At 40.4% G+C, this 15535-nt stretch overlaps 1 protein-coding gene across 2 annotated transcripts in view; it reads left to right on the forward strand.

The window, feature by feature from the left end:
* The window catches only part of LOC128857102 (homeotic protein ocelliless), an 89832-nt gene that overhangs the window by 51655 nt on the left and 22642 nt on the right, over positions 1-15535 (forward strand). For both annotated transcript variants that reach the window (XM_054092679.1, XM_054092678.1), the window contains exon 3: positions 10262-10416. In XM_054092679.1, the coding sequence (XP_053948654.1) occupies positions 10262-10416 (155 nt within the window). The remainder of the gene's footprint in view (positions 1-10261; positions 10417-15535) is intronic.

Here is a 15535-nt window from a genome sequence, read left to right on the forward strand (position 1 = left end):
TGCAAAAACTAAGTGAATTTTGTGCTACTGATATGCCACTGATAACTCAATTTAAATACAAAATGACAAGGTGATTTCAACTGGAAACCACACCAGCATCTGGCAAAGGGTGCAGACGGCCATACGAGCGAGTAAGTGGGTAAAACTTCTGCGGTGCAAAACTCTTTTGAAAATTGTGCCCCACAACTGTAAATGTGTTGGGTGTATTTTGTAGTCACATTCTGCAAATCATTGTGGCAAGTACAAATAAACAAACTAGAAACAAAAACAAAATACGCTCGTAACAATAAATGTTTTCAATATTTTACTCACGCCATTCACCGGCATCGACATCATTATCAATAATATTGTCAAAATGAATAATGAGCAGCAATCTGAGACAGGCAACCAAGCCTCCTCCATTCGATATCTGACGTGCAGCGAGTTGAATGTGCATGTGTGTATGTATGTATGTGCATGCATTTGTTTGTATGTATGTATGATAGTGGGGCAGAGAAATGCGCAACTGAAGACTATTGATGATAAATGAAAAACTTTTTGAGCGCTAACAGATAATGCCCAACAAATTGACGGAGCAAAGCGAAGGAAATTAAAAAAAAAAAAACGAAAAAGTTGGTTAGAAATGCATCGGAATTAATGAGTGCTTGCGAGGCAGTAATAAGTAGACTAACTGCGTTTTGCATATAAAAAAGTAAAGTCCAAAATAAACAAGACTGAGCTCAAATAGAAACGACAGAAGCTTTTTTCTGATAACTTCGAGTTTATTTAATCAAAAAAAGTCCCCTCTGGCATCGTTACACTGTTTTGCGCGATCTAAAAGCGTTTTGAAGGAGTGTTTCAGGCCGGTTGACCGGAATGGCTTTCATGATATCGGCACAAGCCTTTTGGATGGCCTCTACGGGAGCAAACAGTTTTCCTTCCATAGCCAAATGCAATTTTCCGAATAAGTAGAAGTCACTGGGAGCCATATCAGGCGAATACGGTGAGTGATTGATGGTTGAAATGCGATTTCTAGTCAAAAGATCAGTCACCAAAGTGGATCGATGAGATGGTGCATTTTCATGCAATAAGCGCCAGCTTCCTACTTCGCGCTATTCATGGCGAATTCGACGAATGTGATGCAATAAACGCTTCAAAACGCCAAGATAGAAAATTGCATTGACAGTTTGGCCCATTGGCACAAACTCCTTGTGGACAATTTCCTTGGAATCGTAAAAACAAATGAGCATCAACTTCATTTTTGACTTCTCCGAACACATTTTTTGGGTGGTGGCTCGTTTGGGGCCTTCCATTCGGCACTTTGACGCTTTGTTTCAGGTTCATGTTGGAAACACCACGTTTCATCACCAGTTCGAATGTAGTATAGGAAGTTCTCGAATGTTGAATTCTGAACAATTTTTGGTCCTCTGTTAACTTGTGCAGAATGAAACGTGGACAGACCTTTCGTACGCCCAAATGATCAATTAAAATGTGACAAATCGATGTTTTGGAGATATTGAACTCCAACTCCATGAATTTCGGTTGATTTTTGATAAATTTCCGAATTATTTCGATGGAGTTTACCGTGATTACTGATTTTGGGCGGCCCGTAAGTTCACTGTCTTTTATATCCTCACAATCATCTCTGAAACGTGTATTTCCACACAGCCTTGACCGTTTCGATTAACTGATCCAAATCGGTGATATTCTGCGTACTGAATGCCTTTTCCACGTCGTTTCAAAGATGTTCTATTGAATTTAAGTCAGAACACTGATCAAATTGGCACGGGAAGTGTGCTTCGGCTCATTGTATTGCAGAAATTTCCAAATCACCGGTGAATTCCCTTCCCTTTAAGATAATATTACATTTTGTAGCATCTCCACGTACTTGACCGCATCCATATTACCTTCAATACAATGAATTGACCCGACAGCGTGCCACGAAAAGCAGTCCCAATCCAATATTGAGCCTCCCGCGTGCTTTATGATTGATGAGACGAACTTGTGCTCGAATGCCGCACGTACTTTCCACCATCTGGATCAACTGTATTTATTTTCGATTCATCACTGAATTAAATACAACGCCACTGACTTTTGAGTCCAGGATATGTGCGCTCGAGCAAACTCAATTCGGCGTTGCCGTTGCGATGCTGTTACCAATGGCTTCTGCCGTGCCAGTTGACCTGTTCCTGCCAATAGAAGTGCAAGAGTTCCTCCTTTCGTTGCTGAATTTGTCAGGTGAACACACATGTCTGGATGGGTGTCCGCATTACTCTTCCTGGGATCCTGCTTGGACAATCTAACGATCATCTTGGTAAACTGGTTGGTGCTCCTTCGCGCTTTGTTTTTTTTCTGCTATTTTATGCTCAGAAAAATATTTCAAAGCATTAAAAACCATCGTTTTTGAAACGTTTAAATGTGATGAACTTTTGCAATTGCTTTTCGAAGAGGTTGGATGCAATATTTCCCTGTCGACATTATTGAATCGTTTGCACTAAAGTGAAGTGTTGTGGAAATACTCCAGATACCTTACTTTTTACTTACTTACCAGTTAGAATATAAAATAGAAAACACTTCATACAATTTTGGATGAAGACAGAAACGTTGTTAAGGGGTTCCATACGTCCAGAATTTTCAAAAAATCGATTTTTTCTTTTTACAGATTCTTATTCTTTATAGTTTTAGGCGTATTTCTGTGCGAGTCGATTGTAGAATTTCCTCATAAATGCACAGTTTTGGTAGAAAATCTAACTGCCCGTCGAGTGTTTGATGCGCACAGGTAGCTCTCCTTCGTTGGCACTTGAAAGTTTAAACTCCTTTTTCTCGAAACTACTTTTTCCGGCACGGTCTACATGATAACTCATACAGTTTTTAATATTTTTTGATGCGGTTTTTTTTTTTTTTTTGAATATACGAAAGTGTCTTCTCTATAGTCTGCTGAGCTGGATTTTTTATACCCCTTAAGTATATTTTACACAAAACTATCAGTTTCAGTAGGAGAAACGCAAAAGACCAATGCGAACCTTCCAGACAGAGAAATAGTTAAATTAACGCGTTTCAATGAATTGAGATCACAGCAAATATACAGGGTTTGATTGAAAAGTAATGAGTGTTATTTTTTTAAGCAGTTTTATTAAACCTTTTGGCTTATACAACTAATATTCTTCAAAATTGGACCCTTGAGCGTCAATACACCCCTGGTAGCGGTCCTTTCACTGCAGGAAACATTTTTTAATGCCGGAATCGCGTTCAATTCGGCTGTCACAGTTTTTTGGGTCGCCTCGATGGAGTCGAAACGCCTCCCCTTCAGCTTTCTTTTCAGGCGCGGGAACAAGAAGAAGTCCGGAGGGGACAGCCCTGGGCTGTAGGGAGGGTGGGGAAACACCGGAACCCCCATCTTGGCCAATGCAGAGGTGCAGAGGAAGGCGGTGTGCGCCGACGCATTGTCGTGATGAAGGGTCCAATTGTTGACGAGGTCGGGCCGAACCCGGGCGACGCGGTTTTTCAGACGAAGGAGCACTTCTTTGTAAAATGCCGCGTCTACAGTGCTTCCTGGAGGTACAAACTCCTTGTGATCAGCTGCATTTTCGCCCCTGCAAAATCCTAACACACTTTTAAAACAGCTTTCACGCGCAGAGCGATGTTGACTGCACCGCTGTTACCAGCGAACTGGGACCGGTTTCTAGTGGGAGGGGAAGGTCCAACGATCATTTTCCCCCACCAGCCGATTCGGTTGATCGCTTGGCAGACGCCCCGCGCGGGAAGGCTCATTTCTTTTCAATCAAACCCTGTATGCAAGCGCAAAAAGTACAGACTAGCAAGTACAGCACTCAGACACAATTAAGTCCTTTACTGCACTCGGGTTCCCTTTTTAATTTTGTTTTAGGTCTACTCGAACCCCGACGAAACCTGAGTAGATTTTATGGTGCCAAGGAGCCAAGGTGGTCGTTTCTTAACACATCAGTGCCAAAGACCTCAAGCCTGATTCGAGCGAAGGCGGGGCAGACGCACAGAAAGTGGTCCGCCGTCTCATCCTCCTCTCCACACGCTGAGCAGAGTGCACTATCTGAGATGCTCACCTTTTCCATGTGCTTTGCACATAGAAAGTGGCCTGTCATTAGTCCAAGCAGCCTCCTACAGTCCCCTCTGTTTAGTGACAGGAGGATCTGCGACAGTAGGTCGGACATGACAGGTAACATCAGTTTTGTCCATCTGCAGCCTCTCTCAGCCTGCCATGCTCGCTTGTGGGTTGTAGTAGCCCATTTGCTAATCGTGAATTTGATGTATGGATTAGAAAAAAGTCAATCTATAACCCGCTCGCAGCCGAACAAACAGTTTATCGCATATTATGCGCCGTGCCACTTTAATCAAAATTGTATACGTTTCTTTTTTCGCGAAAACTACGCGCTTTCTGATTTCCTTGTCAAGCCATCCGCATGCGACGGCCATTTTTCGTCGAGCAGCTGCAGTCAAAACTGCAATTGAATTAATAGATTCAGTGTTTAACAATTGGAGTTAATAAAAGTGATCTTGCGGCATATGTGCATACTAGTACACACACACACACACATACACATAGACATATGTACTTGGATCTAAAAGCAATGACTTTCCCATTAAGTGCATTAAAGCACAGGATCCTCCATTACGCAATTCAAAAGATCGCACCCTCCCGCGAGCAGCAATATTTTCTACTTTTGCTTTTTTTTTAATTTGTGCAAAGGAGACACTGCATGGCGCAATCATAAAAAAAACTTGTAAAAAAAAATAAAAATAAGAATACAGTAAAACCAGCTGGAAGGCAAGCAGGGCAAAAGGGTGTGTGCTCGTCAACAAAAAAGTGAAAAAATAAAATGCCAACAAAAAATGTCCAATAGCCGCCAGTATGCAATGCGTATTTTCCCCTAAAATAAACACAACAACAACAGCAGCCACAGCAAAGGACACAAAAGGACACGCACACAAGCACGCTACTCATACATATGCATGTGCGTATTCACATCCTTACCATTCGGCGAACAATAGCCGAACGGCTTAGGACTGGCATTCGCTGTGCCTGCACAACGCAGATTGTACGTAGCATAACATAGCACAGCCAAACATAGCTGGGTGTACATACATACCTAAGTATATGCGAGTATGCACTTCCTATTTACGTGTTTTTTCGATACACATAACTGTGTATATGCCAGCCATATAATGTAACATATAAGCATTAGCTATTAGCTGCCGAGCCCAGCCAACTAACCAGTCAGGCAACCATTTATGTAGCTCGTCTCGGCTTTGTTCGTGTGCATCGCCACCCGATCGATTTAGCAGACTTGCGTGTTGGCGAGCAACCCAATAGAGAATATTGCAAGCGTACATGGTAGATATGTGCATACTCGTACATACATACATACATACATACATACATACATACACTAGCACTTTTCATCTGCCTGCTATGCTAATAAGGGTTGAAGATATTATTGCCTTTAGGTTGTCGGGGGATGAGAATCAAGAAGGCATCTTTCAAATGGCTGTATACATTTCTATATGGATGTATATACATAATACATACGTAGTTCGTGCAGAGTATGTAATAAATATTATATTAATACATGTATGTATGTATGTATGTGTGTGCATATAAAATATTTGTAATAAATAATTGATGCATAGCCACGTGCATGGCTATGTGCGGTATACGCACATTCTGAAAATTTAGTAGTGGACCATTTTTTTCCATATTTTCATAGTCTAAATCAGCATTCAAAAAGTTGGCTAAGGCTGACAATTCTAAACGAACTTAAATGTATCAGAATTAAATAGGGTTATGGCGAATCCACACAAGGTGACTTCGGTGTAGCAGCTGAAACTTCGAAGCCTTTTAATCAGAATAAAAAAAACATTTGTTGCGCTGTTTTAGATACTATAGAATTTTAGTATAATAAAGTACAATTTTGAAGGTGCTAAAAGCCCCGTTGATTTTTTTGTTATATTTTACCTTGAAGGTATTGAATTTTTTTTCAATATAAAAATCCACGAAATGCTTTTTATGAATAAAATACGCAATACCGTCAGCTATAAAAAAATTAGAATTTTGAAACGCTTTAAACTTGCACTTTATTACAACAATAATTATAATAATTTTGTAATCATATCAACGATGCAGCATCCCGCTTACTTCGGTAGAGTTCTTCTCGAAGACGTTTAAAACGCACAACGCCGGGTCATTAGCTTTATTATTCCTAAATCATATCTTGATTTAGTTATCCTGCCCCGCTATGGTAGGGACTTTAAAGAATCGTTAGCAAGAAAAATTATTTCTTCAAACAAATTTTGCTTAATTCTTTAGTACAATCAAAATTGGAATATTCTGCTTTAATCTGTAATCCAATGAATTCAACTTCTTCCAATCGAATTGAAGGAATACAGGGAAGTTGCGCTTAATTTCTTTGATCCTTTATTATGCGGCCGTCGTAACCGAATGGGTTGGTACGTGACTAGATTGGTTTGGATCTCTGTGCATGAAACACCAAATGACAGAAAAAGTTGTTTCCCATAGTAGTCGCTACTCGGCAAGCAAACCTCCAAGTGCATTTCTGACATGAAAAAGCTTCTCATAGAAAACCATTTGCCCTTGAAAGTCGGCTGAAAAGTGTAGGTTCCTCCATTTGTGGAATAACATCAAGCCGCACTCCACAAATAGGAGCAGGAGCTCGGCTAAACACCTAACAGAAGTGTATGTGCCAATTATTTATTTTTTACAATACCTTTTTTTTGCTATGCTTTACCAGCCGCTATATGCTTTTAGGATCACTTGATCCGAGAGGAACCATTCAATCGATATTTTTGTTTGTCTATGATATCATTTCTGATTTCAGTTATTGGCTAGAACTACTTATAAGTGTTTCAATGTTCCACAACGCACACTACACTTTCAGTTTCCATTTCATGTCAAGCTAAGTAAAACGAACTATCATCTTTTTTGTTTGACCCTATTGCAAGAGCTCTATAGACTTCACTTGAGACTTTGCGTTCTCGAGGAATCATTTTGGTTCAATGCCTGAATCTTTATACACTTACTTAGGATGCTTTCCATTTCAATGAAAATCGATTTTGAGCCGAAGAACAAAATTGCCGAAAAATCTTGAAAAAAAAATTTTTCGGGCGAACAAAAAAATAGGTGCCTCATTATTTTGACCAGAGAGCAACATATTTGAGTTACATCGAAATCGAAGAACATAACCCGAATAGCCCAGTTGAATTGAAATGGAAAGCATCTTATGCATTCTTGGTTAAATGGAATTTGTTAATCTAATCTGGAAGGTTTACAAAATTATAGACTCAATAAACGAAATGAAATTTGCTTCTTTCTTTCCGTATTTTTTCATGGTATTCAGCAAGAATGGAAAGTTAGTAATGTTTAGTAGTAGTCAGATCTTTATAAACTCAGTGAATATCGAAGAAACCTAATCGTCCTCGCTTTGAATTTTAATTTGCTCATTCGATGTTTTTGAGCCTCGGTGAAATTGGCTTCTGCCAGTGCATGGATTTTCGCTTCATTTCAGAGTCTTAAATAAAAAACCAGGATTTATCAGATGTTATTATCATTAGGTTGATTGCCTTTCAGTGGCACAGATAGTAAATAGCACAACGTGAAATTTTTTGGCACACCAAAGGACAAAAAAAAAAAACAACACACGGCCGTAATGCTGGCGAAGGCTACGGCTGTGTTGAAGTGTTTCCAGAAATGGGATGCGCTTCCTTTGAAACCAAAGCCTTCACCGTAAACAGCTGATGGTTGCTAACAGAGTCGCCAATAATACCATACCAAGTTGTTATACGTGCACTTTATCAATATTTTTTAGAGATTTCATTGAATTATTTAGCGAAAATGATAGAGCGAAATGATAGAAAAGGTTTTTTCTAATAGTCGACAGCCCATCGGAAGGCAATGGCAGACCTCCGGGCGTATTTCTGATATGAGAAAGCTTCTCATAAAAACCATTTTTTATTTTTATTTTTATTTTTTAATATTATATTATTTATTATATATATTGGACTTCAATGATTTTCCTTTATTTTATTACAAATATATTAAAATACTAATTTTCAATATTTTTTTTTTTGCTATACAATTGCTTTATTTTACAAAAATAAAAACATAGATTTATTACCTCATGTTTCGACTTGACTTTAGCAAAATTTCAAAAAAAAAAACGAAATTAATAATTGTAAAAGTTATCGCTGTTTGTGTGGAGCCCGTTTCTCCAGAAGTCCCTTGCGTTGATCATTACAAGTCCTTGGAGATTCAACTAAAATCAATCGGAGAAGAGAAATTAGTTTTATTAGTAGGCAATCTTGTGCCTTACCGAAGATTTTTTTTTAATTAAAAATATGGCGGCCTCAGGAAATATTTTTTCAGAACTCGAGAAAAAAACCGACAATTAATTGTTTAAAAAAATCGAAATTTTTGAAAAAAAAAATCCGTCGATTCGTCACGCGTTTTTTATGTTTTTCAAAAGCAGTGTAAATTTTATTCAAACCTACCAAGCGGTTATGACTGCCGTGAGTCTCTAGACATCCAGGCGTTCCATTGTTTCATGTTTATGATTAATGACATTTGTTTGCGGTTGTGGGTGAACCCACACACCATTCATACAATTTCTTTGACGATGAGCCCACAATGAGTAGGAACGGCTGTCTTTTGTCCGAAATTTGATCTTCAAAAGTCCTTTAGACTCCCTAATTAATGTTGTCTATTTCAAACTGGAATCTTCTTTTTCTTCTGGCTCACGCGATTTTGGCCGAGTAGAAGGATGGTTCCATATATAGAAGAAGTCCACGCAAGTGTGGAAAGTTACTGATCGTCATTCACTTGGGAGTGGCCAGGACGATTCTTCTGCATATGGTTCATGCAGCTCACTACTTAAGAGATTAGCCCAAGTATCCTCTGGGAAGCTTCCGAACACCCGTTCGGGAGTGAGCCAACGTGATAAGGCGAAGCATCCCAGGATAGCTGGTTGTGCGCTGGGTTTGGGACCCGCCACTCAAGAATACTCCCGAATGAAAATATAGGGTTTGATTGAAAAGTAATGAGCCTTATTTTTTTAAGCAGTTTTATTAAACCTTTTAGCTTAAACAACTAATATTCTTCAAAATAGGGCCCTTGAGCGTCAATACAACGCTGGTAGCGGTCCTTCCACTGCAGGAAACATTTTTTGAACTCACCCGCCGGAATCTCGTTCAATTCGGCTGTCACAGTTTTTTGAATCGCCTCGATGGAGTCGAAACGCCTCCCCTTCAGCTTTCTTTTCAGGCGCGGGAACAATAAGAAGTCCGGAGGGGATAGGTTTGGGCTGTAGAGAGGGTGGGGAAACACCGGAACCCTCATCTTGGCCAAGGCAGAGGTGCAGAGGAAGGCGGTTCACATCTTCGTCTGTTTGCGTCGTCGAAGGCCTTCCAGACCGCTGTTCGTCTTCGACGTCCTTCCTTGAACGACTTGTGCCACCGTTTTACCTGGGCACTGCACAGAAATTGGTTTCCGTAAGCCTCCTTGAGTAGCCCAATGGTTTCGGTACTCGTTTTGTTTAGCTTTACGCAAAATTTGATCGAGTAACGTTACTTCAACGATCGCTGCATTTTCGCCACTGCAAAATCCTAGCACACTTTTAAAACAGCTTTCACGCACGGAGCGATGTTGACTGCTGTTGCCAGCGAACTGGGACCGGTTTCTAGTGGAAGGGGAAAGTCCAACGATCATTTTCCCCCACCAGCCGATTCGGTTGATCGCTCGGCAGACGCTCCGCGCGGGAAGGCTCATTACTTTTCAATCAAACCCTGTATGTACAAAGCCTCCGATGATAAGTTACAGAGATCACCAATTCAAGAAACATAGTTTTGAGAAAAACGCATTTAAAGTTTTGCTCTCGAATGCTCCGGAGCGCCCGAGCGCCCTCTGTTAATTGTTGAATAACTCGAAAAGTATTTGACGGATTCACTTCAAATTTTTACACAATATTTTTAAGTTATTATACTTTAAGAAAATGCAAAAAAAAACAAACCAATTTTTTGAAAATTCTGACTACTCCTAACCCCATCAATGATGTTCTTCCATTTTATTACAATTAAATTAAAATAATAATTTTGAATAAAAGGTACGCCTGATACCTTTGAAAACCTAAATTATCTATAAAAAAATATTGCATGGCATTCCTTATCACATTTCATCGCATCGCTTTAGGCAACTACTTTTTACTATTAGAACAGCATTACTAATTTCACTCGCCCACAGGTGTGAATACAAGAAAGCAAAGGCGTGAGCGCACCACATTTACGCGCGCCCAGTTGGATGTACTCGAATCGCTCTTTGGCAAGACCCGCTACCCGGACATCTTTATGCGCGAGGAGGTCGCATTGAAAATCAATCTACCCGAATCCAGAGTGCAGGTAAGCAAACAAAAAAAAAACGTACACCTACACATTCACAAATGCCCTGTAATGGCACACATAAGCTTAAGTGCGCACTAAGTTTAACTTAAGCGCCAGGTACTTAACTGCAATGCATGAATACCCACAAAATCAAATATATGCACGCCTGTTTGTAATTGAGTGTGCGAAAGCAAATAATACTTCTGTTTGTTTGTACAAGTGAATGCAAAGTCAAAGATTTGAAGCATAAAAACATATGCGGCATTTACATGTTTGCTTTTAGCGGGTGTCTGCGCGCTGGTATGCGCCAAAAAGCAAGCGATACCGTCAAGCATTTAATGTCATAATCTAACGACTTTGTAAGCACGAAGTGTTGCGTGAATGCATGTGTGTGTGTGTGTGCATATGCGCATGCATGGATTCACGCATATGCGGTAATTATTCATTTGTAACGCATTTTGCCTTCTGCGGGCCAGAAGCAAATAATTTCCGACAATTACGTTAATGTCAAAAATCCGGGTAAATCCATTGGGTAAACAAGGCAAACTAACGCACATCGCTTCTTCTTCACGCATCTTCATACAAATGTATGCCAGCAGTTATGTGATATGTACGCACATATGTATGTATGTATGCATGTATGTATGTATGTATGTGTGTGTAGTACGCATAGCTGACGTTTCGTGTGTTTGCATACGCTGGTCGCCGCTGGCTGCTGGCTGCTGAACAGCGCAGGGAAAACGTTAAAAATAATATCACTGATTTTTGCGATTTAACTCAACTCTTCAACAACCCCCCTTTAGCCGCTCAAGCGTTTATTGCTGGAGCCGCTAAACAGCGCTGCATATCCTGCTGTGCAAATACTGTCGCGGCAATCGTTTGCCCATCTCGAGTGTTGCATGCATTCGTCGGTTGTTTGGCGGCTAAATGCGATTTGTGTCACTGTTCTTTGTGAAATTCGGTAGCCGAAGCCTACAAATTGACTGACAGCAACGGAGAATCGGTGCTTGGATCGGTGACAAAGCGCTTGTTTTTGGATGGCTCTTTCTCTCTCTGTTAGTAGTTCGGCTGAGTTTGTGCGTTGACAGTTTTTCCTGCCTACTTTCATGTGATAATCAACCCTCTCCCATGCCCATGCATTTGTTTTGTTAGCAGGCGGCATTGATGCTGCTGCAGGGTGGTTTATTTAGTTGCTGCTTCACTTTTCAAATTTGGGCTGGTTTGTTTAGTTGTTTACACAGGCACGTTGACAAATTTCCACTGACACGAGTATAAACAGTGAACGATGCGCAAAATTTGTTGATGCAGTGATTCTGGCATTCGATACACTGAGCGGAAAATATGAAAATGCCTGTAGAAATTTTTTTAGCGCTGCTATAGGGTAGGCCATGTAAAATTTGCCTTTTGAATCGGCTATAAAAAAAAAACTAATGAATATTTTTTCAAACTTTTTTTTTACTTTGAAGATTGAACATTTTCATTTATAAATGAAAAATAATATCGTTCAAATGACTGCCATGACTGGCTTTACAGTAGGCCATTCGATCAACTCAATTTTTAAGCACATTTTCGATTGTTTGGGCTCCAATTTCATGAATGGCAAATTCGATTTCGTGTTTTAAAGCATCAATCGTCTCTGGATGGCTTGCATAGCATTTGTTCTTAACGGCTCCCCACAAAAAATAGTCCAACGGGCTTAAATCACAGCTCCGAGGCGGCCAATTGATATCGGAAATCAAAAACGGTAGCCAAAAGTTCGAGTGTAACTTTGGCAGTGTGACAAGTTGCACCGTCCTGTTGTAACCAAATGTCGTCCATGTCATTCTCTTCAATTTTTGGAAACAAAAACTCGTTGAGCATGTCACGGTAACGCTCGCCATTTACTGTAACCGCGACACCTCGCTCATTTTCGAAAAAAAATGGCCCGATGATGCCGCCAGACCAAAAACCGCACCAAACAGTGACTCGTTGGGGATGCATTTGCTTCTCTACAGTAACGTGTGGATTTTCTGAGCCCCAAATCCGACAATTTTGCTTTTTGACGTAGCCATCGATGTGAAAATCTGAAAAGAAGAAGAAGACTCACCTCTTTGGAAATAGGTTTTCAATATTTCCCAATTTTGTTCAAGCGTATAGCGTCCCATTTCGTAAATGTCAAGCCTTTAAGTAAATTATGAATACATTTGACATGTCATTTGAGTTACCATTCTCAAAAAAGGCAAGCACAACGTCGAAAAAGACAGGTTGAACAATTCAAGAATGTAAATATGACCACTGCAACGGTTCGAATTGAAATTATCATAGATTATCTCGTATTTCTTGCGCTAACTACCACTACTAATAAGCTTGCCAAAATGGCGCCCCAATTGGCCTCAGAGACGTCCTATCCGGTCATCGGCATCCTGACTGCGGTTAAAGGGGAATTGCACAACTTAGTTCTCAGGAGAGCGCGTATGAAATGGAGCTCCATTTCTACGTGTGGTATTTCCAAAACCCTTTGGTCCCAATACAATAAATGGTAGACTCGGAAAGTTCTAGAGACTCCACTCGATTAAATTTTCAAACTCGGAGCTGTTTTTACCGGTCATTGGAGGATCGGCGCACACGCGTAAATGCTAGGTTTACCATTTAACCCCCATTGCAGGAGCTGTGGGTATGTTTCAGAGCAGGAGACTATAGAGCATTTGCTTTGTAAATGTCCAGGTTTGGCAGCTAGACGACTAAGGTCACTGGGCGCTCCTTTCTTCGACAGCCTGAGGCAGTGCGCGAACCTAAATCCCATCAAACTTCTTCGTTACATCAACAACTCTGGCTGGCTGTAGATATCTGCCTGTTGGAGGTCTCATAATGGTATCAATACGGCGTTTTAGTGCTACTTGAGGAGTACCAGCCTGGCACTTCAACCATTTCACCTACCTATTCACCTACCAGCGCACAAAGTCGTCGAGTTTTCCAAAAGCTATGACCCAAAAAGTTAGGTCGCAAATTCTGTAAGTATTTTTCAACACCCGGCGGCCGCCGTAACCGAATGGGTTGCTGTGGGACTCCCATTCGGAAGTGTGCAGACTCGAATCCCGGGGCATGAAAGAGGAAAAAGGACAGAAAAAGCTGTTTCTAATAGCGGCTTCTCTTCGGCAGGCAATGGCAAACCTCCGCGTGTGTTTCTGCCATGAAAAAGATCCTCATAAAAAATCATTTGCCGTTCGGAGTCGGCTTCAAATTAAAGGTCCCTCCATTTGTGGAACAACATCAAGATGCACGCCACAAATAGGAGGAGGAGCTCGGCCAAATACCTAACAGAAGTATACGCGTCAATTACTATTTTTTATTTTTTACTTAGCACATCAACCTTTTGACCAGTCCTGACTATTTTTCTCTTTTTTTTTTTGAATGCTCGTTCGTTTTGCATGAAATCGTGACTCATTCGTGACGGTCGTCTTCTCCTTGTTATTGTTGCTGTTGTAGCAGCACACTATGTTATTGTTGCATCATTTCCTCTCTCCCGGTGGCTTTTTCAGTTCCCACAGGCAGTGCTGACTTGACGTTTGGTCTGAGTTTTATCTTGTCAAAACCGTAGGCATTCTCTGGCACACAACTCTAAGGGGGGGGCTCCGCCTAGAAAATGGAAGTGATTGTTCCCATTGCAATTGATTTTTTGAACTGTGGTCCAACAATTCTTATAGTTAAAATTTGTTTTCTAAAAGTTATGTATCTTATTGTTTAACACCTCCATTTTTAGTGCAAAATGAATCATTTACATCCAAAAAAAAAGTAGCACGGAATTCACGGGTTTTCGTTTCCCCATAAATTGTCTACTTTTCTTCTGCTATTCAATTTCGCGCAGTGTAATAGCCCCTTAATGAATTGCTATTGCAACAAATTGTCACTCAAATATTTCGTTATGACCTCTGCACTCTTTCGCTCCCCGCATAACAATGCACCCCTCGGCCCAAGCTAACACAATTCCACAACATATTGGCGTTTTAGTCATGTACGTATGTATGTATGTGTTTGCATGTCATTCGCTCTACAACACTCCGCAAAATTATGTTGTTACTTCCGCCGTTTTGCTGCGCCACTATTTATTTAGGTTTGTTTGCTATGATTTGGGCAACTATTTGCTTTTATTTGCCATGTCCACAAATTATGCTGCTTGCCACTACATAATTTATTTGTCATGCCATTGACGTGATTGTCACAGATATGCACACACATGCACACATACACGCGCACATTTATTATCCTGTAATATATCCATAAATGGCGGTAACAAATTTTCGCCTGGGGATCTGGTAAGCAAAAAAACAAAGAAAATAAAGAAAAATAAAGAAAAACTTATGCAACATGAAATGAGCAAAATTTTGGGCGCCGAAAAGAAAATATTCATGTTCGCATTGTTTGCCAAAGAAATCGAATTCATTATCAACGCAGTGGCAGGCTGTCAAAAAACCAAATCTTGCGAATGCACGCTTCCCAGCTCATGTTGCATGCAACCCATAGTGGTGCACACAGCCTCGGGCCAATTGATTTGAGTACAAAGGAAAAGCAGTAAATGGCTTCCATTTTCACTGCCACTTATGGGCACACAATTTTTCTAATCGTGAAATATCATTAACTGAAAATTGAGATGTCAACTGAGCTGTTGTGGATTTGCAAGTGCTGTTGTTGTAGTGCAGTTGCTTTAAGCTACAATATTTGTACACACACACATATACATACATACATATTTGCTTGTCGATCGTTTGCTGCCGATTGCATGACAGGCAAAATATTGCCGCCACGGCAGAAGATGGCAAACAACAATCGATCAGCCAGGCAAGCGCAGCCAGTAGAGAGAGAAGTTGACACCAGGAGCATTTGAATAATAGATATGTACGTGTGTATGCGCGCAGTTTGTTGATTTTGTTAGCGATTTGCTGCATAGCCGATAATGCTTTATGTCAATACAGCCGTCAAGCAAAGCAGCGAGCCAAAAGAGACGCCGGAAAATAGCATGACAAAAAAAACTCAAAACAACACATTGCAAATCAAGGCGATAAGTGCAACATGAGCAAAAAGGGCTGAAAACAGAAAGACGGACGAGGTATTTCGAGAAAAAAAATAAAAAAAAATTTAAAAAAAAAATTAAAAAATAAAA

This window comes from Anastrepha ludens, chromosome 3 (genome assembly GCF_028408465.1).
Source record: "Anastrepha ludens isolate Willacy chromosome 3, idAnaLude1.1, whole genome shotgun sequence".
Taxonomy (NCBI): Eukaryota; Metazoa; Arthropoda; class Insecta; order Diptera; family Tephritidae; genus Anastrepha; species Anastrepha ludens.